At 35.3% G+C, this 27,806-nt stretch overlaps 2 protein-coding genes across 2 annotated transcripts in view; both read right to left on the bottom strand.

The window, feature by feature from the left end:
• Nucleotides 1-7,582: 7,582 nt before the first annotated feature.
• Nucleotides 7,583-7,945, bottom strand: LOC112652117 (cytochrome c oxidase subunit 7B2, mitochondrial). The gene has a single exon (XM_025435570.3). The coding sequence runs from the start codon at nucleotides 7,943-7,945 to the stop codon at nucleotides 7,703-7,705; it is 243 nt and encodes an 80-aa protein (XP_025291355.1). The 3' UTR covers nucleotides 7,583-7,702.
• The window catches only part of GABRA4 (gamma-aminobutyric acid type A receptor subunit alpha4), a 218,538-nt gene continuing 198,658 nt past the window's right edge, over nucleotides 7,927-27,806 (bottom strand). The window contains exon 10 of the mRNA XM_035718932.2: nucleotides 7,927-8,007. The gene's annotated coding sequence lies outside the window, so the exon portion shown is untranslated. The remainder of the gene's footprint in view (nucleotides 8,008-27,806) is intronic.

Here is a 27,806-nt window from a genome sequence, read left to right on the forward strand (position 1 = left end):
TACCATAGACTGGGTGGATTATAGGGAACAGAAGTGTATTTCTTGCAGTTCTAGAGGCCAGGAAGCTCAAGGTCAGGATGCTAGCAGATTCATCATCTGGTGAGAGCCCACATCTCAGTTCACAACCAGCCATTTCCTTGCTCTGTCTTCACATGGCAGAAAAGGCAAGTGAGTCTTCTGGGATCTCTTTTATTAGGATGCTAATTCCGTTTAAAAATTCCATTTACGAGGACTCTACCTTCCAAAAGGCCTCACCTCCAGATACCATCATACTGGTGATTAAGTTTCAACATGAATTCTGAAGGGACACAAGCATTCAATCTATAGCAACACTGTATTAGTTAATTGATGATATAAATGTGTAACACATAAGACCAAGCAAATAATCTGCTTAAAAATTGTATATAATACATTAGAAAAAGTAGTTGTGAAGAATATAAGATTTTCCTTCTCCTAAATGGAAACTTCCTCTTAGGAAGTTTACAATAGCATTATTGTTTCATTTTAACATAAGCAATCATCTTGAATTTCCTCATCGCTTAGGTAATAAGAATTGACCACTTTAAAATTGAGTAATATTTAGCAAAAACAGAAAACTCTTTTTTGTTGGTTATAGCTTTTAACTGGCCAAATTTTAATGTAGTCTGTTCCATTAATATGAAGTAAAATAATTATTTTTAATGTCACATTAGGAAAATAATAAGCACAGCTCAAAATTACCCATATTTCAGATAAATTATTTCAAAACTATGCTGAAAATTGAAATTTCACATATATGATGTGGGTAGTTTATGTAAAAGCAATTAATTTTGAGTAACATTTTTGAAATGAGTGTGAGGTCAAAGTCTTATCCTATTTCACTGGGGATAACCGCTTAGATTGCTTATTCAGTATTCTTGGGAAGTAATTTATAGTTCCTAGAACTGCAAAGTTTTCCTAGTACCACAATTTATAGATCATAAGAGTTAAGCAGACTTTGACAGGGTGGTGTATTACCTTAACCACCATTCTCATAATATCAGATGATGTAATAATAACGCAATATCTTGAATACTCTATTGCTACAGTAGTAACAATTAAAGACTCAAGCTCACAAATTATTTAGTAGGTAGGGAGAGGTAGGTATATAGCAAAGAGACAGAAATTGGAGTGAATTTAAGGTTTTTTTCTAGTACATATCCTTTATACATATAAACATTTGAATGTGTTTCACTGAGAGTGAAAGATGTTTGGCTAAATATAATGTACTTCAGACTGTGACGTAACTACAAGCCTATCGTAGCCTAAGATAAGCAAAAATATTTACAATATAGTTAACACCCTTGAAGTAAATATAAATTAGCATGTAGCTTATTAATCTTTAGTTATTTCCTTCAAAGCAGTTTGAGATATTTTACAAACAGTGTAATTACGTATGCTTAAAATACTTTCATAACACTTAAGACTTCTTAACCTACAAAATATGTATGATCCTGTTGTTTTATTTCCCTATTTTTTTTTTTTTTAAATCAAATCCTGACTACATCCATAGAAACTTGTCATATATCCCTCATTCAGCAAGTGTTGCAGCAGAAAAAGTTTAAAGGGGGCTTAATCTTAATACTGTCCTTAGTATATTGAGGAGTCCTATCATTACATAGGCTTGGAGAAAAAGAGGCTGGAACAGAAGAAGGGCAAAGAGAGAGAGGCATGAGGAGAAACTAAGAGACTGAGACATAGATACAGATGACAGAGACAAATATAAGATGAACACACGTATATAGGACAGAACATTCCATCTGATGTTCTGCTCAGTAGTTCGACATGCTCCTGAGTGGTTTCTCAGTTTCACTGAGCTCTCACAAAAGGGCACACCCTCACACTCTGTCCTGGACTGCACAATTATATGGGTCCTGCACACACCTTGGTAAATGTGTATTACATTCTATTTATAACAGAAAAGATTAAATGAATACTGAGTTTTATAATGAATTATTTTGTAATTAATTTTGATTATGTAATTTAAGATTTTACAATTTTGTAATTTAATTTTGAAAATAGTATTTTTTCTTTACAGGCTTATTTTAGAGCTCATTCCTACAACAGGAACACCCTGTTCACGTGACCCAAACTCCAAACAACAGTCTCAAAAAAAGAATTTTTGGAAATTATCCAAGTTTTGAACCAGAGCTAGCCTTTGCATTATCACAGTTAAACAACAGAGCTTTTTATATTAGGAAACATGGCATTAATATTTAGTATCTATCATATAAAACAATGCTATCCCTTAACCATTTACTAAAGGGCTAAAATCTTCCTCCTCCATAACACTTCCATCACTCATTCAGTTTACTAGATAAAAATTTACAAATGCTTATTAAGCATTTAATTCCATTTAATCTGCGAAGAATCTGTAAATCAGGTATTATTTCCCTCAATTTTAAATAAGAAAATGGGAGCAATGATCCAGATAGCTAAGGGGCAGAACTAAGATTCTGAATATAGATCTTTCTGAATTCAAAGTCCATACTATTTTAGGAAGTTGTCTTTAAATGCAAAAATCTAGAAAGAACAACATTTACAAAGAGTGACAGGACATTGTTTTCAAAGCTGTATGTTTATTTCTATAGTTGGCATCATACTTACCATTTAAATGTTCTCATTTATGAAGTGGTTTTAAAACTCTCCTGCATGTATTATCTAATAAAATATCCATATACTTCTCTGTTGTTGTTGTTGTTGTTGTTGTTGTTGTTGTTATATTTGTCAGACATCCATCAGTTACGGCTGTGTGCCTGATTGGAAGATCTTTCATTTCAAGAAAATGTGAAATGTTTCCATGGAGATCAGCTTGAGATAGCCTAGTGACGAGCTTCTTAGCTATAATTTCACATTGGTTTCTATGGTTTCCAGATAGGGGAAGAAAATGAAGTTGCAGATTTTTTTTTTTTTTGTAATGTAAAAGGTTATTGGAAAATAAGAGATACTGCTCAAATTAATGTCGTTCCCCCTCCAGGAAAGCAACTGCTGTTACTGCAAAATGAAGATGCATGTTGTACATCTCTGCACTTTTCTATATTGGTAACAAATGAGGAACTATTATGATATTTAAACAATTTCCAAAATTAGCAGAAACTTCTCTTAAAAGGGGTGAATTCATTGTTGCAATGTTTTAACAATGGGTACTAATAACTGGCTTGCAATCTCCACTTTTCTTGGATCACACATTTAAAGATGGCACACAGTGCCTCTGCTAAATCAGTTAAGGAATTGGTGAAAATTGACAGAGATATCTCTTTATTCATGGTTTATAACAGAAACCAGAATTTAGCAGTTCTTTAATATACTTGTCACCGTTACTAACTTATCTATAAGGCTGGGCTATGAAACAAGGACTAGTAAATACTGGATTTCATATTCAAATCTTATTTAAAATAGATGGACTTAAGTTAAGACTGATCAAACACCTATCACCCCCTTGGACCTATCCTCCAGCCTGACTCTTACTTACCAATCTTCTCAATAGTTGGCATGCAGCCACAGCATTTAGCTTTCTTTTTTCTTTTTTTTTCTTTTTCTTTTTCTTTTTTTTTTTTTTTTTTTTGCATTTAGTTTTCAAATATCCCATCACTACCTGGGATAAGATCAGGGTTGTCTTTTCTTAGAAAGTCTGTGAATTCCTCAATTCCTCATGGAGCAGTGGACCAGAAGCCAAGAGATCCGAACTCTGTTTCTATCTTCATTTTAAACTGATTTCCATGTCACTTAGCTAATCCATGGCTAATCATGGGCATACATCTATTCAACAAGATACATGACCAGCTCACGGACTTTAGAGCATTACTGTAATTTCAAATGAGGAAAACATCCAATCCTTTAACAGCTGTAACAGCACACAGATATGGAAAACTTTAATTATTCATTCTTCACTTATTATTCATGCTTTAGAGCCCAGTACCAAAATATAGCCCTGGCAACTCAGTTTTTTCAAATAAAGGGAGAATATGTATCAAAATGAAGTTATCAAACTCTGCTGACAGCAAGCAAATGTAATCAATAACTGCCAAGTAATATTTTCTTCATAGTGATAAATATATAATAATATAATTTTCCAAGAAGTGTGTGAGACAATGTAAATAACAATTATGTCGTGGCTAGTAATTTAATAAATGTACCCAAAAGTTGGTTTTAAGACACACAGAGAACAAAATGGCTTGGCTCCAATGTTTTACATATGACCAAAATATAATATCCAGTGAAAAGGGGTAGAAACAGTAAAAGATTCACTATCTAAATTTTATTATAAGGAACAAGTGGCCACAAATTTTAATACCACAATAATTTTAAGTATATATTTGTATATATACGTTCCTTAAAATAACTGTATTCTTAAAAATATACATATATATGTATGTGTATATATTCTCTTTACCTATATAGATATATGTACATGCCTAGGTCTATACCTATAGCTATCACACCTACATGTTCTTTCTACACACACACGCGCACACACACACACACAGACACACACACACACATACACAAACACAGAAGCTTACATACACACATGTATATACACTTTAGACCCTGTATCAAATCAGAAAATATTCAGGGCAAAGATAATGAAGAAAGTAACTGCCATTTTAAAATATTTATTACATGCCACATGCATTCCCTATCTCTATTTCCTTGCTCATATACTCTCTTGGTAACGTTTTTCACTCCCAAGGTTTCACAACAATCTGTGATTTGCTCCCTGTCTTCTCTGGTTCCAGCTTGAATATTTCCAGAACTTTCAACCTGTAAACCTGAAAAAAGACTAATAGTTTAACTTGGAAGTAAAATAACAGGTTCTAAAGCTGGACTCTTGGTTCCACTGTTTACAAGTTGTATGTTTAAGAAAGTTTTATTCACTTTGAACTTACTAACTTATAAAGGTATGTATGGCCCTATGGTGACTTTCCTATTACCAGTAGACCAAAGAAGAAAGAATTCAAATCTGGTTCTGCAAAATACGTTGGCCTTATTGAAAGTGGAGGGCTTCAGCACAATTCCAAGTTAGTAATGAAGAAGATGGGGAATCTTCCTGGTGGGCAGTACTTTAGCACACATAATTGCTCATTTTATTTAGAAGGGAAAATTACCAGAAGTACAATTCTATACCAAGTCATGGGGACCAGCTAGTGGTTTGACAAGCTGATCAAGGAATTAAAAGGAACACTACTGGAAAATTGGTGACACTGAGTTTGAGAATGGATTACGTGAACATACTTCTTTAAATAGGCATGGAGGGGGAAGATATTCAGGTCCCATATACTAATAAAAGGATAGTAGCAGAGTATCATCTTAACAATTGGTGAACAAGATGACCCATTCATGTGGTTGTTACTCTTCTTCAGCAATCCTTCTCAATGGCTAAGACACAAAGTGATTATGACAACAGAGATGATTATGTATGGACTCAAAATGAGGACCTGCACTCATCAAGACTATTCTGGCTACACACTGTTGAGTGCACCCAGTCTACCAATGAACAGGCCACCACTGCACCTATATTGAGCACCATTCCTTGGACCACTTTAATCATGGAAAGGGCAGTGGTTTGCTAGCACTTGAACAGACACTTAATGTAGATTTACCTTCTGTCCTTGCAAATTTTCTATGTATACCATCATCCATGAACTTGCTAAATGCTTTATCTGTTAGTACCTTGGTACATAATAAAGAAATAACCTTTTAGAGGTGTTAGTTATGGCAACAGCTGGATAACACTACCTTGCCAGGCTGAGGTTATGTTTTCCATGCTCTAAATGACCAACAAATACATAGTTCTATTTTCCCAGAGCTGGGCATTTCAGGCCTGGGAATCAATAGGTAGAGATGAGAGTGGGTGTTATCACAATTACCTCTAGTCTTCCACTAGAGAAATATCCATTTCTATAAATTTGGGGTTTGCTGGTCTAGAAGTCTTTTCTACTAGGGATCATAGCAATGGCTCCATTAAACTGGAAGTTGACAGTGTCACCCTGCCACGGTTTGGAAAGGGATGTTGTATCCTCTTTTAGAAATAGAACTAGCGTACTAGTTTTGTGAGGGAAAGTTGCATTACATTAGGTAAAAGCATATTTTTGTTATTGTCTTTATTTCAAATACAGGTATGATTAGGAAAGATGCTCTCTTATGTCAAATTGACAAGTGGTGAATTACTTTGGCTTTCTAAGTGTCAGCTTAGCTAGGCTTCAGCATTTTTTCCAGAATTCAGAAGTGAGATATCCTGAGCCAGAGATATCCAGCTAAGTCACACTAAGATTTCTGGCCCACTGTGAGATAATAAATGTTTAATGTTTTAAGCCACTGAACTTTAGGGCAATTTATAAAATAGCAATAGATAACCAATACACTCTCTAATAACCATTGCAAACCCACACTGGTAAACAAATTCATTATTTGCAGACTCATATTCATAATTCAACCAATAATTATTGAAGGTCTAATCTATTAGGCCCTGCTATAGGGACAAAGTCATGAAAAACACAGTTTCCAAACTATGGTTTTATGGAGCTTTGCACACAGACAATAAACAAAATATATCTTATTTCAGATGATGATAATTGCTATGGAGAAAAATAAAGCAAGGAAGCAGGACAAAGCTCGAGCTAAGTAGGGGCTGCAATTTTAAAAAGAGTAGTCAGAGGCCTCCTCTGAAAATATGACATATGAACAAAACCCTGAAAAGTGTGATAAAATTAGTCATACAGGATTTGGAGGAAATACATTCCAAGCAGAGAAAATAGCAAATGGAAAAGTCCTGATGCAGGAGTAAAACTGACCAATGCAGCATCTATGGGGCCTATGTACCTTTTTAACGACTTTGGCTTTAACTTTGGCTTTAATCTGAGAGTTAGGAATCTCTCATGTTCTGTCTCCCTTTCTGATACTCCTAACTCTGGGAAACGAACAAGGGGTAGTAGAAAGGGAGGTGGGCGGACGGTGGGGGTGACTGGTGACAGGCACTGAGGGGGGCACTTGACGGGATGAGCACTGGGTGTTATTCTATATGTCGGCAAATTGAACACCAATAAAAAAATAAATTGAAAAAAACTTTGGCTTTAATCTGGAGTGAAATGTGGAGTCGTTGGGTTTTGAAAAGGGGAATGGTATCACTAATGTTTCAGAATGATCATTCTGGTTGCTGTGTTTGAAAAAAACATGTGTGGTGGCACAGAGGGTGCAAGTTTGGGGGGAAGCAGGGAAACTGGTTAGAAAGTTTTTATAATAACCCTAGCGAGAGTATGGTTGATTCAAACATGGTGGGAAAGATTAAGGATGTGAAAAATAGTCAGATTATGAATACGTTTTTTTTTTATTACGAGTATGTTTTAATGAAAGATTTAATAGAACTTGCCAAAACAATTAAACTAATTTTAAGGTGTGTATGCCCACAGAGGGATACCTAGTAATAAATCATTAAAGCCAGAAAGTACATGTTTTATTAATTCTACTTTGAAATATTTATTATTCTTAATCTCCTATAATCCTATAATCCATACCCACTGCTACTGTCTTGCTTCTAGGCACTATAATGACTATTTTCAATGACTTTTTAAAGGTTTCAAATATATTTTATTTCTTCAATTATGCTATATTTTAATAAGCAGCAGAGTACTTAAATGACAAGTTTTGAATTTTGAAACAATTTTGTATTAAGTAACTTTGATGGTTACTCATCATTCCACTCTTGTGGGGTGACTCTTCCAACTGGAGATAGGTTCCATTCTATCCCAATCTGTGTGGCTGTATACACCCATGCAACAACACAGAAAGCGGTCCCACTGGCTAGTACAGTGTCACCGTATTTGTCATGGAAATCTGGTGAGTGTTTTTTGTGTTTCTGTCTTGACCTAATTGGTTGAATACTTCGAATCTTGAACCTTTTTAGTGCATTTCTGGCCAAGGGAAACATCACGAAAGTATGACAGGACTGCAGTCAACTGCGGCTGTTAGTCTATTTCCTTGCAGGGATACCTGGAAAAACAAAAGATGAGCAATAACATCTGATCTGCATTCAGTTCCTCCCTCAGAATGTTTCATTCACACCACTCCTCAGAGTGACCAGTCATGTAAGCTTCGATGCCATAATGTCTGGATTTGAGTCTCAGCTCTGCTACTGACTAGCTGTATGAACTCGGGCAGTTACTTAACCTCTCCTTGCCTTAGTCTCTTCAATGGCAAACTGAGACAGTAATGCCCAGCAACAAAGGGTGTTCTGTGTGTATAACACCACTCTGGTTAGTCTTAAGGGACCTGCTTCAAGTTTGCTTCAAGTTAGCACACTTGCTTCAAGTTAGCACATTCACTTGCTGACCCAAGGTCTGTGATCTATAACAGAACTAATTTATGTTCTTTGAGATTTGCAGACCATTGGCCTTGAGGAATGAAAGACTAGAACTTTTCCAGGCCATAGATTCCCAACAAGTCTGTCTGAAGCCACCTTGGCTTTCTGATTATTAGCCCAGTAGTTCTTTACCAAAATGTTTTTCTTTTTTAGGTTACACAGATGACTCTACTGACATCCCTTTGTGCATCTGTAGACCTTGCCTTCTTTTGCAAAGAGAACAGGGTACTCCAGCACATCATGAAACAAGAAAGAGAGCCGCTTGCACAACACCCTCTCACTGAGAGAACTTTTATAGCTGGCATCATTGAGTCTGCATGAATCAAGAAAATGTTGAAGGCCGCTGCATTCCCTTGACGAATTAACTACACTAAAACTTTAAAAATCCTTGGGCCAGGCAGAAACCTCAGAGTTGGCTTCTGTACAAGAGTCCACATTCTCCTCAGGTTGCCAGCTTCCGGAATAAAGTTCAAATTTCTTTCCAATCAAAACTTGTCTCTTGAGTCATGATCTTTCAGTTGATGGGCAGCCAAATTTGGTTTAGGTAACATGAGAATTACATGCGATAATCCCTAACAACAAAAGTAAGCACCTAGTAAGTATTATCTGTTCTATTTTTCACAAATAGCCAATGGCTTGTTCCCTAGACCTCAGTCATCAGTATGACCGACAAAATGACAATTCACAACATGTCCCTCAAGTCCAATGACGTAGGACTACTATAAACTCAGGCTTCAGTCAGAATTATAAGGCATTCAGAGTACATCCTACTTCCTCCTCCTGCTCCTCCCCCCTCCCTTTTGTTTAAGCTCTTTCCTCAAATCCCCCTTCTCCTCTTTTACCTGTAATTCCTGCCTTGCACCTTTCTACAGGTAAAATTCTATTTGCCTTTTAAAACCTAATCTAAATATCACTACTTCTGTGAAATCCTTCCAAATCTCCCTAGGTTGAATAAACCTCCTTTCTCTGGGCTCCTACACTTCTTACAACCCTGTTTTATAGCATTTAACATGATATGGCTTTATCATTTTTTAAAACAGACTATTTTTTAAGAACAGCTTTAGATTCACTGCGAAAGTGAGTGGAAAATACAGACTTCCCATATACATGCTGACTCCACACATGTATAGCTTCCTCCTCCTGTAACAGGCAATTAAATGTTACGTTTCTTACAATCAATGAACCTACATAACAGTCCTTTATCATGTATGTCTTTTGCAAATATTTTCACCCAGCCTGTGGCTTGTCTTGTCATTTTCTTGAGAGATTATATTCTCTTCCAATAGACTGCAAGGTCTTCAAGAGCAAGGGATATTACCCTGCATGCAGAGTAGCTGACACAAAAGCACAGAAAGAAGTTGTTTTTTAAACCAACCTAAAATATAAATGATATTGGTAACCTTAAAGCAGTCAAAATGAACATGGAGGACAAGTAAAAAAATAAAATAAAACAAAAAAAAAAACAAAAAACATGAAATCAAATGTACAGGTTGTAACAGCCCTAATAATTTTATTTTTTTAAACAGTTATATTGAACAAGAGATCTGGAAGCAGAAACACATGGAGTTCTGTCCATTTCTCTTCTTTGTGCAAGCTGTCGAACAGTGCTCAGTCTCTAGCAATGACATACGTTAACTGTGGTCCAAATGCAAGCAACATGGATACAAAAACGCCTGAAGTCAGTACTTGTAAACTTATAACTGTTCAATGAGATTTGCCAACTCAAATGACTTTATTCCCAACTTAGAAAACAAGACCCTAAGGTTCTCTTTTATTTCCTACCAGATGGTAAAGTGGTAGTCTTCATGATTGTGATGAAAGGGACAAAAACAGAACCAAATGCCTTTCTAGAAGAAAGGTTTCAAATATTCAAGGTTTGTTTTTTGTTTTTTTTTTTCCTGTTAATCATGAATCTATCCACCAAAAGTCACTAAGATTTTAATTTGAATTGAATTCAGGAAGTAGGCTGAAGGTGAAAAGGGTCAGGGTACGACAGGTGCAGCTTAATTCAATAAAAAACCACTTGTGGCACACAGGATGGTAAAAAAAAAAAAACAGAATAATTGTGGTAAGAGGAATTTCTTGTGGGTCATCTATGAATGCTTGCTACTGTATGACAAAACATTTCATTACTCCTATCCTCAAAATGTGAAGTTGAAATTAACTTTGTCTCTAGTGACACTAATCACATCCCTTTGTAGCCTGATTCATCTTTTGGCTATTCCCTTATCTGTGATTTTTTTTTTTCTATCTAGCCTAAAGTTTCTTGTACCAGTGAGTATCCATTATTAAGAATTTTCTTGGGGTTGCCCAGGTGGCTCAGCGGTTTAGTGCCACCTTCAGCACAGGGCCTGATCCTGGAGACCCGGGATCGAGACCCAGGATCGAGTTCCGCGTCGGGCTCCCTGCTTCTCTCTCTGCCTGTGTCTCTGCCTCTTTCTCTCTCTCTCTCTCTCTCTCTCTCTCTCTCTCTCTCTGTGTCTCATGAATAAATAAAATCTTTGAGGGGAAAAAAAAGAATTTTCTTTTCGGGAAAAAAAAAGAATTTTCTTTTAGGAATTCCTGTAGTTTGTAGTTAGCATTTCATCCTATAATAAACAAAATGCAGTCTCTTAGACACCTTTTTTTATTTTTTCCTTGTCAGCATTAGCTACACCTGTCTCAGTTGCCTTTATATCTACATTATATCAATTTCTGCTTATAAAACACAAGAAGATCTAGGAATCCATGGATTAGAGAAATTTTCCATACTGTTCAATTCCACATAACTTACTTTTATGATAAATTTCACCTAAGCCTCTTTATTACCCAAAGAATTGAAGAAGTAGGGTCTAATATCCATATGAAAGCATAAAAAAAAGAAATTCAATGATATAATGCAGGTAAAGAAAATACTTCTCAAAAGTAGATGCTTTCTGATGAAAACAGACCACAAAGAGATGGAACAAGACAGGTTTCTCTAAGTAATAAAGAACACAGTAGAGGCTCTCTCATGCCTGTGGCAATAAAAGAAAAGAAATATGTTCTGAATAAATATAAATAGTTAAAGAGAGTGAAGTATCCCATGAGGATGAAAAGAAAAAATTGATCGTGTCATCTATTTTATACAGCAATGCTGAAACTCAGTTTAGGAAAATAATGAATACTAGACTTCAATCTAAGTGCAATAAGGAAGTATACATATTTGAAGCTCCACTGATAACAAAATTAATTTCAAATCACTAAAGTCTATAAAAAGAAGTGAAGTGTAATATATTACTATAGTAGGGAAACTAATATTTAATGAATATATGCCTGTTTGCCAGATATTGTCCCAGAATTTTGCACATCTGCAAAACCGGTGTGCAATGCTGATTATTTATCTCCATTTTGTACCTACGAACAAACGCCAGGTCAAGATGTGAATCCAAGTTCCCAGATTTTAAATCTAGTACATTTTTCAACTATCATTTTTCTTTAAGTATATTCAATTCTGAGTATTGGAAACAAACAAAAGCCCAATGCGGTTACCAGAGGTTACTCTTTAACTGAAACTGTTTCACCCTAGTGACTACTAGTATGTCAGGGTCTGAGCTGGGTGCCAGTGGTACCATGCCCACTCTCGAGAGAGGGAATGAACAGAGCTACTATTACAAGGGAAGAGACAGGCTAGAGATGAACACAGGGTGTCCTTGGTCCACAGGAGGAGTTACATTTCTACCTCGAGTTCTAGAAATGGTTTCAGAGGAAACGACACGCAGGCTATCTTGAAGGATGGTTAAGATATAAAAAAACAAACTGGGAATGTAGGGTTTAGATGAAGTAGCAGAAGTGGAAGCACAGAGGGCTCAAATAGCATGCGGGCAGGACAATCTGGTGAGCTCAATAACACTGGGTAATAAGTGAACGCCCACTGATGAGCCTGGAGGGATGAGGAAAGAACAGCAGCACAGTGAGGACTTTACATGCCTGGCTTTGGAACTTAAACTCAATTCAGTAGATCAGTGTTCCTCATTGATGAGAAAAGAGCACTCAAACTCACAGCCTTTATCTGTGAGTTACCAGTGGGAATTCTTAGATCTGTGTTTTTACTCTCACAATATAAAGAAATACAAGACAACAATATTGGGACCTGGATGATGTAGCTTTTCAATTACTAGTGCCTGCGTTTATCTTCGTTCTGCATTTTTTGCTTGTCCTAGTGTACAACATTTATTTATCCTGGGCTAATGTGAAAAGAACAGAGTCAGCTTTTATATTTAAGTAATGTGTTCATGCCAGCAACAAAACAAAGAATTAGACAAATTGAGTCATGCCACAGCTCACTATATGATACAGACATCTGAAAATAAAAGAACTATGGCAAGCACTGTTGCAGATTCTGGACAATATTAATGGGCACATATTGAATTAATATTATAATTTTGAATTTTCTTTGTTGTATGTTTGGTTCATTTTTCATTTGAAATTTTTTTGGATTCATAGTTGTATTAAAGAGGATAAATTTGGTTTTATGTTTACACATGTATAAGTTATTTTAAAATAATTCAAGATTGTACAAATGATATGAAGGAATTTGTTTTCCCTTTAAAAAGATTCCATATTTAATCCAAGTTTGGGAAACATTCTTATAGAGTAGAGACCACTGATGGAATGGGGAAAAAGTATTTTACAAGGATAATTTGTTACGTGAAGAATGGGCAGGAAGATGGCAAAAGTGCAGAAAAGGTAGGAGGTTATTTTAGTGTTAGGTGTTTATTTCAGTGGTTCAAGAAAATGATGATGAGGATCTGAATTAAGTTTTGATAAAAGAGATGGAAAGAAACTAGAATTGAGAAAAATTAGAAAAAAATCAGTCTGAGGTGGAAAATAAATTACTCTAAGTAAACTGAGTAAGTCCATTCACTTAACCATTGGTTTATTTTGGACCAAAATTCTGTCTATTTCTGTTAAAAATCAGCAGATATCAACACTATTACTTGAGCTGACCCCAGAGAATTGGCGTGTGGGTTATTTAGGTACAGAATGCAGCAAGGTCAAAGCGGCCATAATTCTATTCCTTTAGGAATAGAAAGGGGTACCTGAATAGGAGGAGGGAGGGTTTCTAAAATGATTTACTGTATGATCTCAAGGAAAAAAAATTAACTTCATCCAATCTAAATAAAGCATGACATAGACAAATAAATATCCTGCTTAGCTTTGATATAAGGTTTCTACCTAACGTTAGGGAGAAAATTAGAAACTATGTCCTACTTCTCAAACATGACTAAATATTATGAGTAAGAATCACACAGAGAGATGATGCTTAAGAAGGGATTAAGTGAATACCAAGGTTCCTCAACCTGGACTCTACTGACATTTTAGTCAAAATAATTCTTTCTTGTAGGGGGATATTCTGTTCATTGCAGCGTGTTTTAGTAGCATCCCTGCCTCTGTATACTACATACCAATAAGTGGTACAGTTCTCCCCTTAGTTGTGACACCAAAAATCTATCTCCAGGCATTGTCAGATGTCACTTGGTGAGTAAAATCATCCTTGGTTAAGAACCACTATTGTATACAAAGCAAAGTGTCTCCTATCACTTTGGCCATAATCCTCTAAATGGCATTATTCTATTCAATACAGAGACTGAAATTCTAAGAAAGTACATTCTCCCATTACCTGCTATAGGCTGCATAAAGATTGCCTATCAACATTTTTTTTTCCAAACTAACCTCAAGTTTAAAATGTGCAGTACACAACTCTGATGAATCAATCTATCTGGGGATCTGCTTGCTCGTCTATAAAATAAGAAAAAAAAAGTGGGATTAATTTGGCTTTTCCCAAACCTGCCTGCTGCTAAGAGTCATCCAGAATCTTTGTCACAAAATGTAGGTTCATAGATTCATGTTGAACTTAACTAACAAAGCATCTAGGGGAGTAGCCTGAGAATCTGTATCTTTTAAAAAACCTGAGAACTTTTTTAAAAGTTCTCAGAAGAGTCTTGCATCAGACACATTTATGGAACAGTAAATCAGATAATCTCTAAGGTCCTATCCAGCCCTAACACTCTAGACCTTTCCAAAGAGAAAAGCATTTTAGGAAGACCATTTATTCTTTTAGGTCACAGTAGTAATTGAATTCATCACAATGGTAATTTAAAAATCAGCACCTGAGTGACCTGAGTTATAGGGACCCCCTGGGAATAAGTTTGTCAACAGAAACATTTGCCAGCATTTAAAAACATTAAAAGTACTAGTAATACTGGTGTTGTGCCATATAATGAATGATATACTCTCAAAGCTGAGGCTCCTTGACTACATTGCTCAATTGTTAACATCTTTATTTCCACCTCCTTTCATTTCTACTCTTCTTTTTACAGCTTCAGAATATTGACACTCAGTAAGAAACAATAAAAAAGGCAATCTTCTTGAAATGAAAATGCACATAACCTGCAGTGTCTTTTGTTCATTTATGTATTTCTCAGAAGATTATGCTGCTCAAGGAAGGATTAAGTGTACACAGTGCAAAGTGTCTCCCATCATAATTACTTAAGCCTTCAGTCTTTCTGTAACAGGAAATATGGGAACTCTGCAAGCAGCAATGCTGCTGTGAGAAATGCTGAACAATGGTTCTATTCCATATGTAATGGTATCATCTCCTGAGTCACTGAATTGATGGATGGTACAGCCATTTGCTTAAGGCTGTGTTTTATGCCATTTATATTAAGTCTAAAAAGTTACATAAATGGATGTTACCTGAACAAATAAAAAGGTAGAGCATGGTAGTGAGCTGTTATGCGAGGAGGGAGAAGCAACAGAGTGGACACTTGTAAGCTGATGTCCACAAATGACAAACGTTGCCTGAAAAGTGAAGGGATATAAGGTATGGACGCTCCTTCATATTCTTCCCACAGTCAAAGTCTCAATAAACCAAATCTATCCTATATAGAATGCTAAAAGTAATCAATAAAGTCTTTCCTGAGAATAGTCAGTGTTCATTCAAGCAATTCCTTCTATGGACCTGATCACATTAATGTGACTGACTCGTTAAGAACCTATTTATATTTTCTTTAGCCTTTAGTGCTTTCAACTATACTCATTTTCCCCCTTTCTGACAGTTGTGTAAGAGGACAAGACAGTAACAGAGAGGTTGAAGGCTTTTCTGCATGCTACACACACTGCTTGCTAGGCAGTGGCATGATTGTGCAAAATTATTGTTTTCCATTAAACTTTCATGAGCCCACCAAATTTCCTCAAGGTGGATGTCCAAGTTCATTTTATATTTTGATCCATTTCAAATACTGGAAATGGGTGACCTTGTTATTTTAGGCAATGTATTAAAGGGGCAGCTGTGGTTACTTTCAAAAGATTTTCTTTAACTGCATTCCAGAGTTCATGGATTGTTGCTTAGTCACGTCCTGCTAGAAGAGACTTTTTCAGTGGACCAACAAGTCAAAACATCTGGATAAATGCACAGAATTTCTCCAACCTCATCTTGGAAAAGATGGTCATGGTTATGATAAATTCTAGAAACTTTGAAAATTTTATCCAGAAACTGATATGGAGTCACTGAAAGATATTAGGGGTGAATTGCATGGTCAGATTTGTAGCTTAGACATTACTCTAGTACAGGTACGAGGAAAGGTTTGCAACAGAATACTGCAAATGTTCCAATGATTAATGATAAGGACTTGAACTTGGACAGTTCATCCAATTAAGTAAGGTCTCAAAATATGCCAGTCTCCTATTTCTGTAGTCATCATATTTCTGTACCTAACCCTCAGCTTTGCAGAGCCAGAACACAATTCTTTGGCACAGGACCTAAGGATGACAGCCTCTGAGGATCTACCTCGCGCCACTGGAGATCTCAAAACTTGATGTATAAACTAGACTGTGAAAATTAATTCTTTAACTTCAAAAGAAAAATATTCCATTCCAGCGAATGGAATACATCATGTATCTCTTAGCATTACTAGCTTGATGCTGATTTCAATCATAAGTGACCTTATTATCAATATTCACCAAAAGATGTGCCTATTTTGCTAGTTCTGTTTGATGTTAGTAGGTGTTGCTTTTAAAAAGGGCTTCAAAGTCATCTAAGTTTGGGAAATATGCAGATAACAAAGTCAAATTCTTCTTTATTGAAGTATTTTCTAAACCTCTATTGTGCTAATGGACATGTCTATTCTCTGAAAGGATGGTGCACGGTGCTTTCCAAACGAAGCTGGACATGCCATGCTTTTGTTTTTTCTGGAGTGGATCTCTGTTTTAGTGTTTTCCAGAACACATTTCAGGAGACAAAAAAAGAATGTCTCTGTGTTCTCAATGCTGTTACATCATTGTACTCATTTCTAATAGTCTAATAATTCCAGGAGGCATTTCACAAACAAAATTACTTCCTTGTGGGGACTCTTCACATACGACTGCAGGAGCACAGAGTGCATGGTAAGCCCAGGGTATCTTAACAACACTCACAGTAGCAATTAACTCTAGTCTTCATTATGTGATTCTAACTTCTGCAGTTTTAATATTTGTGTAGATGTTTCCCTCTTCTCCACATCTACCTTTATTCATTAAATGCTCTATGAATAGAAAGACTGCATGATGCTGCACTGGCCATTAGAGTTGCATCCATAAGCCCTCATTGCATACTCTTAAATTTTCAGTTAAATCTTGAAATGAAAATGTACAAGCCATCCCTGCAGTTAATCTAAGTATCTCACTGATATGTAAAAGTAAAAATTAAAATTTTTAACTTTTAGATGTTAAAGACATTTTGAAACTGAAAGACACATTTAACTGAATATTCTATTTTTCATGAAAATGGTTCTTAATCTCTAACCTGAAATTAGGCCAGTAAGGGTCTATTCAAGAAGTTAATTTGGATCAAATGATCCCAAATTCAGACTGGAATAATTAGCACTCCATAATAATCTTTTCTTCCTTGTTTCTGAAATCTCCAGATGTTTTATTTACGACTTGAACTATACTGTCCTCCTAAATTCTGCTCAAAATATATTTGTAAATAAAACCTTCACGAGTAAGGCTTTTGTTCTTGCCATCACCTGGAAACTCACGGAGCATTTGTGGAGAAATTCCATTTGATGAGAAGAGGACTTCATAGACTTAAAGTAGTACCTATGATCGCTTTCCAGGGTGTTTTTGCAGGCCAGTTCTCTCTTCTGGTATATTTCTTTTCTTTTCACTTTCATAAAATTTTGAATATGTTTTTAAAACTTTTAACAAAATGTTGGCACTTTACCTTTTTTTTTGTTCTTCCATTTAGGATCCATTATTTGGAAGTGAGACTTTGGCCAGAGGGGCTGACTCTGGTAAACTGATATTTTTTTCCCTTGTAAATGCCTCAAAAGAAACAGTGAGGCAGGATGCACTTTGCCAACCCTTGGGGCAGGGATCCTGCTTTAGTGAACTGCTATCTCATTTTAGTGTTTCTTTTAAGTTCCTGAGGGAAGGACACTAAAGAAGAGGTTACCCATCTAAACACATGCAACAGAAATTCAGAACACAGATTCTTGTTTTAAAATCCTAAGATTTCCAATTAGAATTCTAGTTTCAAAGAGGTTACTTTCAATTTCTCTCTCATTAATCTAATGGAGTCTAAAATGTCACAGACTAAAAATGACATTCTTAACTAAATTAGCATAATTTGACTATTTGGATATTTGTTAATTGGAAAGGTAAAATTTCTATGCAAATAGGCCATAATTTTGATTACACATACAATTTATATAGCTTACAACCACTGGTGATGATGGAACTGTGGATTTCTTTATAAATGTATTTTGTCACATTTATTAATCTGAATCATAAGATCTAAGTGACAAAGACATCATTAAATTGTCCTTGAATATCTGTAGTAATCATCTGGTCACTGGACATTCAGGAGTTGATATAAACACATGTTGAAGAACATGGATAGAAATAGGAGGCTAGGGAGGGGATAGTAAATACATAACTCTAGCTACTCCTTTCCTAGATTCATACTCTATTTGAAGGAGAGGTGGAGAACCAAACTCATGAGTGAATTTTTCTAATGCAAACTCATTTTGAAAAAGGCACAAAGGTCTAGATATAGAAATAGGTGAGGGACCGGAATCCTTTCCCTTCTTAGAATCAGGACATTGACTGAGAACAGAAGATGGATAGCTTCCTAAGAGCAATAGGATGCTGTTAACAGAAGAAGATGGAATACATACTGAATGAGAAATAAATAAGTAAATAAACAAATAGACCACTACACTGGAAAAAAAAATTTTGATCCAATCACAGGTCCATCAGGGGTAGAGGGTAAAAACACAGAGATTCATTCCTTAAACTACGGGGTTTCAGTATATGATATTCTCTCTAGTCTCTTCTATTTCTAACATTTTGTTTCTATATTAAAAGCTTCAAATAAATGTGCTGCACAGGCCCAGAAAAGTCAAGAGTTAGGAGGAATTACAACTGTGTGAGAATGGGCACATAAATACTCTTCTATTTATTTCTACTCTTCTGGAAGTTGCCCTTTTGAATTTTTTGCATAAGGAAAAGGTCCTCTAGAAAACCTGAATAATACTGAGGTTATTTTATTGCTTAACATGATTCAATTGAGCTTCTCTTATGTGACTATAGCCTGCTAAACACCAGAGTTACAAAAAGGATAAAAATGTCCCATTCTTTCAGGAATATTCAGATATTGGAAGAGACAGATAATCATAAGGTTTCAATATGAAAAGTGTTATAACAGACATGATCACGATATTATGTCATCAAAAATAAGAGGTACCTTTCTCATCTAAAGAGCTCATGAAGAACCTCCTGAATTAATGGTGGATGAGCTAAATTCTTGAATAGGCTTAACCAGATGAAAAGAAAGGAAGTGGAGACATTTAATAATGGCTTTTCTTCAACTACCAAGACTAAAACTTAGTTTTCAAATATTTCTCCTCTAAGGTGGCCTACAAGTCCAACTATACATAAATCAAGAGAATCTCCTTTAATGTCCAATTCAAAACAACAGCACATGTAACAGTGGCACATAAGCAGCACACTGAAATAAAACGTCTTCTGGCTTTCTGCCAATTCTATAATACATTTTCATCTTATTTAAGATCATATTGTAATCCTTATAAAAATTTGCTTTTAATGTTACTACAAAATGATAGAAGCCTGAAAGACTTCTTTAAAAACAAATGTAGGCAATTCATAAGATACAAAATAATCAGAGTTAAGATAGTCATAATCCAATTGTGTTCAGAATTAATAATATCCAAGGTGGAGCCATTTCCTGCATTTTTGTCTGAGTTCATGATGTTGCAAGATCACCTATTAACTTTATAATTTACACTAAGGAGACAGAATAACTAAGAAAGTTTTGGAATTAATACTGGGAAATAAATAGTAGCCATGCTTCATAAAGGACTGAATTTAAGCCTTAAGTATGCCTTACAACCAATGTCTCATGTTATCAAAGAAACTACAAATGATAATTGTCAAAATACTGGCAAAGTCCAAAAATACTGATACAATATCCAGCAGCTGGATAATTCTGGGAATTCCCTACATATAACATTTATTTGACTGTAGAAGATAGTCCCATAACAACAATGACAACACTTTAAGCCACAACAGCAGTTTATACTGTGTGAACTGTACACAGTGTGGAAGTGTATGGAAGGATACTGCCATATGGCAAAAGGAATCCAAGGAGATTGGGAAGATGATGGAGTAAGAGGACCCTAAACTCACCTTATCCCATGGATACAACTAGATAAACTCATATCAGTGTAAATAACCCAGAAAACCAACTCAAGACTGTGACAGAACAAATTCCTCAACTAAAGGTAGAGATGAGGCCATAGTAAAAAGATAGGAAGGGTGGGGATGCTGGGGGAGCAAAATGGACCCTAGCAGTCCACAGAAGAAAGGGAGCCACTGGCATGGAGAAGGGCAAGAAACAGACTATCATCCCAGGGAGCCCATAACATTGGGCTTTGAAAGCAAGACTGAATTTTGTGAGTTCTTATAACCAGTGGGATATAAAGCCTGGAACTTTAAAAATCATGGGGTTCAGCTTTGGGAGAGTCCTGAGGGCAACAGGAAGCTGAGTTCCCACCCTTAAAGATATAGTATGACAAAAAGCCCTGGGAGACACGACGTAGAAGGAGCAATTTGAAAAACACCTAGCACATGTGGCAGAGAGAGCTATTTACTCATCTCAGAGCCTGTCCTAGAGACTAGGGAGCTGGAAGGATCCATTTCTCTCCCCTCTCCTCAGTATGAACACAGGGCCACATGATGGGTAACAGGGGACATGCTGCACTGCAGGACACCGTAGAACCTCTTCTTCATAAGGCCATTACTTTCAAGAACAGGAGACACAGCTGACTTCCTAACACAGAGAGACAAAATGAAGAGACAGAAGAATGTCCCAAAGGAAAAATAGGACAAAACCATAGCAAGAGACCTAAGCAAACAGATATAAGCAATATGCCTGACAGAAAATTTAAAGTAAAGATCAGGGATCCCTGGGTGGCTCAGCGGTTTGGTGCCTGCCTTTGGCCCAGGGCGCGATCCTGGAGTCCCGGGATCAAGTCCCATGTTAGGCTCCTGTCATGGAGCCTGCTTCTTCCTCTGCCTGTACCTCTGTCTCTCTCTCTCTATGTCTATTGTGAATAAATAAATAAAATCTTTAAAAAAAATAAAGATCATAAAGATACTCACTAGACTTGAGGAAAGAGTGGAGGACTCAATGAGACCCTTAAGAAAGAGATAAAAAATAATCCATCAGAGATAAAGAATGTAATAAATGAAATTGAAACTATACTAGCTAGAATAAATAGCAGACTAGAGGAAGCAGAGGAATGAATTAATAATCTGGAAGACAGAATAACAGAAAATAATCAAGCTGAGTGCTGAAAGAAAAGAATTAGGTAAAAAGAGAATAGACTTAGGGAATCCAGTGACTACATCATTATACTAGCATAATAACATTTGTATTTATAGGGATATGGGAAGAAAAACAGAGAACAAAGGGAGCAGAAAATTTATTTGAAGAAATAATAGTTGAAAACTTCCCAAAATCTGGGGAAAGAAATAGATATCCAGACCCAGAAGGCACAGAGATTCCCCCAATAACATCAACCCAGTGAGGTCCATACCAAGACACATAGTAATTAAAATGGCAAAAATGAGTGATAGAGAATTTTAAAAGCAGCAAGAGAAAAGCAGGTAGTTACATATAAGGAAAACCCCATAAAGCTATCAGTGGCTTTTTCAGTAGAGACTCGGCAAGCCAGAAGGGAATGCCATGATATATCCAAAATTCTAAAAGGAAAAAATGTGCAGCCAAGAATACTCCGTTTATCATTCAGAACACAAGGAGAGATAAAGAGTTTCTCAGGCAAACAAAAGCTAAAGGAGTTCACGACCACTAACCCAGCCCAAGAATAAATGTTAAAGGGGACTTTTTGAGTAGAAAGGAATGACCACTAGTAAGAGTATGAAAAGTAGGAAACACAAAAGCAGTAAAAATAAGTGTATCTGTTAAAATCAGTCAAGGGATTCACAAAATAAAAAGGATGTAAATTAGGACACCATATGTGTAAAGCATGAGGAGGAGAGGAGTAAAGAATGGATTCAAGCTTAAATCACAATCAACTTAATATAAACTGCTATATGCAGATGTTACATACAAACCTAATGGTAACTGCAAGTCAAAATCCAGTAATAGATACAATAGTAATATAATAAGGAAAAATAATCCAAATATAATACTAAAGAAAGCCGGCAAACCATGAAAGAGAGCAAGAGAAGGATCAGATAAAAATATAAAACAACTGCAGAACAAGTACAAAATGATAAAAAAGTCTTATCTATCAAAATTACTGTGAATATAAAGAAGCTAAATGCTCCAATCAAAGGACACAGGGTAACAGAACAGATAAATAAACAAGACCAGCATGCTGCCTATAAGACTCATTTCAGACCTGAACAGACCTGCATATTGAAAATGAGGGGATGAAGAAACATATACCATGTAAGTGGATGTCAAAGGAAAGCAAGGGTACTAATGCTTAAGACAAAATAGACTTTAAACCAAGGACTGTAACAAGAGACAAAGATGGACATTGTATAATCATAAAGGGGACAATCCACAAAGAAGATATAATAGTTATAAATATTTATGGATCCAATCAACAGTAATATAGTAATAGTAGGGGACTTCAACACCCCACTTATACCAATAGACAGATCATCCAAACAGAAAATCAACCAGAAAACTGTAGCTTTGAATGATACACTGGACCAGATGGATTCAACAGACAACTAAAACAATCTATCCCAAAACAGTAAAATACATATTTTTCAATGCACAAGAAACATTCTCCAGAGTAAACTACATATTAGGACACAAAACAAGCCTCAAAAAATTTAAAAAGATGAAGTCACACCGTGTGTATTTTTCTGACCACAGCACTATGGAACTAGAAATCAACCACAAGAAAAAATCTGAAGAGAGTACAAATACATGGAGGTTAAAAAGCATGCTACTAAAAACAATGAATGGGTCAATCAAAGAGTCAAAAATAAATTAAAAACTACATGGAAAGAAATGAAAATGAAAACACAATGATCCAAAATCTCTGGGACAAAGCAAAAGTAGTTCTAAGAGGGAAATTTAGTGCAATACAGGCCTATCTCAAAAAGCAAGCAAAATCACAAATAAACAACCTAATCTTATACCAAAAGGTGTGAGAAAAATAACAAACAAAACTGTAAAATTAGCAAAAGAAGAAAATAATAAAGATAATAGTAGAAATAAATAAATAGAAACTAAAACAATAGTAGAGATCTGGGTCTTTGAATAAATAGACAAAATTGATAAACCTTTAGCCAAGTCATCAAAAAAAAAAAAAAGAAAGAAAGAAAGAAAGAAGAAAAATGAGGACTAAATCAGAAACAAAAAAGGAGAAATAACAAACACCACAGAAAAACAAATAATTGTAAGAAAATATTATGAAAAACTATATGCCAACAAATTGGGACAACCTAGAAGAAATGGATAAACTCCTAGAAACACATAACCAACCAAAATAAGCTGAAGAATAGAAAATTTGAATAGACTGATTACCAGCAATAAAACTGAATCAATAATCAAAACACTCCCAACAAACAAAAGTCCAGGAACGGCTTCACAGGGGAAGTCGACCAAATATTTAAAGAAGAGTTCAAAAAAAAAAAAAAAGAAGAGTTCATACCCATTCTTCTCATACTTTTCCAAAAAATAGAAGGAAAATTTCAAAATTCATTCTGAGTCCAGCACTACCCTGATACCAATACCAGATAGACACCACAAAAAAATGAGAACTACAAGCCAATCTCTGATGAACACAGATGCAAAATTCCTCAACAAAATATTAGCAAATGGAATCCAACAATACATTTAAAAAATCATTCACTACAATCAAGTGGGATTTATCCCCAGGATACAAGGCTGGTTCAATTCATAAATCAATCAATATGATACATCCCATCAATAAGAGGAAGGATAAAAACAATATTTCAATAGATGCAAAAAAGCATTTGAAAAAAGTACAACATCTATTCATGATAAAAACTTTCAACAAAGTAGGTCAAGGGGGAATATACCTCAACATAATAAAGTCCTTATTTGAAAAACCCACAGCTAACATTGGAGTCAATGCAGGAAAACTGAAAGCTTTTCCCCTTATGGTCAGGAATAAGACAAGGATGTCCACTTTCACCACTTTTTTCCAACATAGTACTGGAAGACCTAGCCACAGCAATGAGAAAACAAAAAGAAATAAAAGACATCCACATTGGTAAAGAGCAAATAAAACTTTTATTATTTGCAGATGTCATGATACTATCTATAGAATATCAAAAGATTCTACCCAAAAACAAAACAAAACAAAACAAAACGCTAGAACTGATACACAAATTCAGTAAGGTGAGAGGGATACATCAATATACAGCAAATGGTTGCATTTCTATATACTAATAATGAGGCAGCAGAAAAAAACCTTAAGAAAATAATCTCATTTATAATTGAACAAAAAATAACAAAATACATAGGAATAAACTTAACCAAAGAGTTGTAAAAGATCTGTACTCTAAAAATTATTAAACACTGAAGAAAGAAATAAAGACAACAACAAAGAAATGGAAAAACATCCCATGTTCATGAATTGGAAGAACAAATATTGTTAAAACGTCTATATTACTCAAAGCAATCTACACATTTAATACAATCCCTATCAAACTACCAACAGCATTTTTCACAGAACCAGAAAAAACACAATCCTAAAATTTGAATGGAACCACAAAACACTGAATAGCCAAAGAAATCTTGAAGAAGAAAAACACAACTAGAGATGTATCACAATTCCAGACTTCAGGATCACTACAAAGCTTCAGTAATCAAAGCAGTATGGTACTGATACAAAAATAGACACACAGATCAATGGAACAGAATAGAAAGTGCAAAATAAACCCCAATCTATATAATCAATTAATCTTCAACAAAGGAGGAAAGAATACCCAATGGGAAAAGTCAGTCTCTTCAACAAATGGTGTTGGGAAAACTGGATAGCAACATGCAAAAGAATGAAAATGGACCACTTTCTTAAATCATACACAAAAATAAACTCAAAATAGACTACAAACCTAAACGTGAGACCTGAAACCACAAAAATCTTAAAAGAGAGCACAGACAGTAATTTATCTGACATCAGCCCTAGCAACATCTTTCTAGATAGATTTCCTGAGGCAAAAGAAACATAAGTAAAAATAAACTGTTGGGACTACATAAAAAGAAAAAGCTTCTGCACAGTAAAGGAAACAACAAAACTAAAATGCGACCTACCGAATGGGAGAAGATATTTGCAATGATATATCCAATAAAGGGTTAGTATCTAAAATATGTAAAGAACTTATAAAACTCAAAAAAACCCCACAAATAATCCAAATAATCCAATTAAAAATGGGCAGAAGATACAGACATTTCTCCAAAGAAGACCTACAGATGGCCAACAGATACATGAAAAAGATGTTCAACATCACTCATCAGAGAAATGCCAATCAAAACCACAATGAGATATCACCTCACACCTGTCAGAATGGCTAAAATAAAAAACTAAAGAAACTAAAGAAACAAGTGTTGGTGAAGATGTGGGGGAAAAAATGAATCCTTAAAAAAAAAGAAAAAATGAATCCTTGTGCACACACACACACACAGTAGAATATTATTCAGCTATAAAAAGAGTGAAATATTGTCATTTGCAATGACGTAGATGGATCTAGAGAGCATCTGCTAAGCAAAATAAGCCCCTCAGAGAAGGATTAATACCCTAAGATTTTGTTCATATGTAGAATTTAAGCATTGCCTTTTGCAATGGCATGCATAGAGCTAGAGAGTATCGTGCTAAGGAAAGTCAGTCAGTCAGAGAAAGTACTGTATTATTTCACTCATATGTGGAATTTAGGAAAACGTAACAGAAAAACATAGAGGGGGGAAAAAAGAAAGAAGTAAAGCATAAAACAAATGTAACTCTTAACTACAAAAAACACACTGAGGGGCTGCTGGAGGGGAGGTAGGTGGGGGAATGGGTTAAATGGGTGATAGGTATTAAGGAGGGCACATGTTGTGAGGATCACTGGGTGCTGTATCTAAGTGATGAATCACTAAATTCTACATCTGAAACTAACATTACACTGTATGTTAACTAACTGGCATTTAAACAAAATTGGAGGGGGGAAATGAACAAAGGGAAAAAAGAGAGATAAACCAAAAAACAGACTCTTAACTATAGGGAACAGATAGATGGTTACCAGAAGGGAGGTAGGTTGGGTGAAATAGATCATGGGGACTAAAAGTACTCATTTTAATAAGCAGTGAATAAATATATGGAACTGTTGAATCACTGAAGTGTAAAGTTGAAATTAATATAATATTGTAGGTTAACTATTCTGGAGTTAAAATTTTGTAAATAAATAAAAGTTAAAAAAAATAAAAATAATTAACTAATTTTTAAAAAGAAAGAAAAGGGATTCTGGTTTCAAACAACTACAAAATGAACCCTGGCCACCTCCTCAGCTTCCATGCATTCTTCTTACACTCCATTCAGTTTCCAGGCCATCATTTTATATAGGTAATACAAAGGTCATTTATGTCCTCTCGGTCCCTAAAGTGGACATGTTAAATCACTTGTCTTGACTTTTCAGCTAAAATAGCACCAATGATGCATCCTCCTCTAGAAATCTCTTCCATTTAGCTTCTATGCTACTCCCTTAACTTTCTATCTCTATGGCTATTTCTTCTTTACAAACTCATTCTCCTCTAATAGGTTCTTAACGTAGAAGTTTCTAATGGCTCAGCTACAGGTTCCCTTATATTTTCACTTTATATGCTCTCTAGCTTTTCCTAGCCATGCTAATAAACTTAATTATCATGGGCAATTAGAATAGATAACTCTCAAATTTTATCTCCTAATATAAATCATTTTCTTCATTCAAGGGCACTACATGAAAATGCCTTCATAACATCTCTTAAAAGAATTCAAATTCTAAGAAACTCAAAGAAAAAAAGATCATTTGATGTACGCAAAATTAATAGGCTAATGGTATACAATCATGCTCTTCTATTTCTAATCCAGCAAATACCAGCTCCACCTATCTAGTTAAGCAAGTGAAATTTAGAAATCATTCTTGCTTAGATACCTTCAATTCCCCAGGAATATTTAATACATCACTGGATTCTTTTTCATCTTAAAAACATCTTAAATCTGCTGACCTCTCTCCATCCAAAGTGTCTCCACGATGGCCCAACTTTTCTTCATTGCTTTCCTTAAATGTTGTTTCCATAGTACCACCCTGCCATCCTCTAGCCCTCATCTATTCTCCCAACTGCTCACAAGTGATTTTTTTTTTTGTATTTGCCCTCCAACGGGTTTACTAAGGTATAATTCACATACGACATTGTGTAAATTCAAGGTGTATAACGTGATGATTTAATAATGGATACTTTGAAGTGACTACCACAATCAAGTTTAAGCACATCCATTACCTCACACAGTTATCATTTTGAGTGGTGTGTAGAATATAGGGTGCATGGTAAGAACAGTATTGCTCGATATAATTACTATGGTATACATTAGAAACCTAGAACTTACTAACTAGAAGTTTGTACCCTTTGACCAACATCTCCCCATTTCCCCTACCCTCTAGTCCCTGGCAACCACTACTTTACTGTTTCCAGAGTGCAGTTTTTTATATATTCCACATATAAATGAGCTTATATGGTATATGTCTTTCTCCATCTGACTTATTTAACATAACATCTTCCAGGTTCATTCAGGTTGTCACAAATGACAAGATTTACTTTTTTGTTATGGCTGAGTAATTTTAGTTACAGATATTATCATATTTTCTTCTTTATCCATCTATT

This window comes from Canis lupus, chromosome 13 (assembly GCF_003254725.2).
Source record: "Canis lupus dingo isolate Sandy chromosome 13, ASM325472v2, whole genome shotgun sequence".
NCBI lineage: Eukaryota > Metazoa > Chordata > Mammalia > Carnivora > Canidae > Canis > Canis lupus.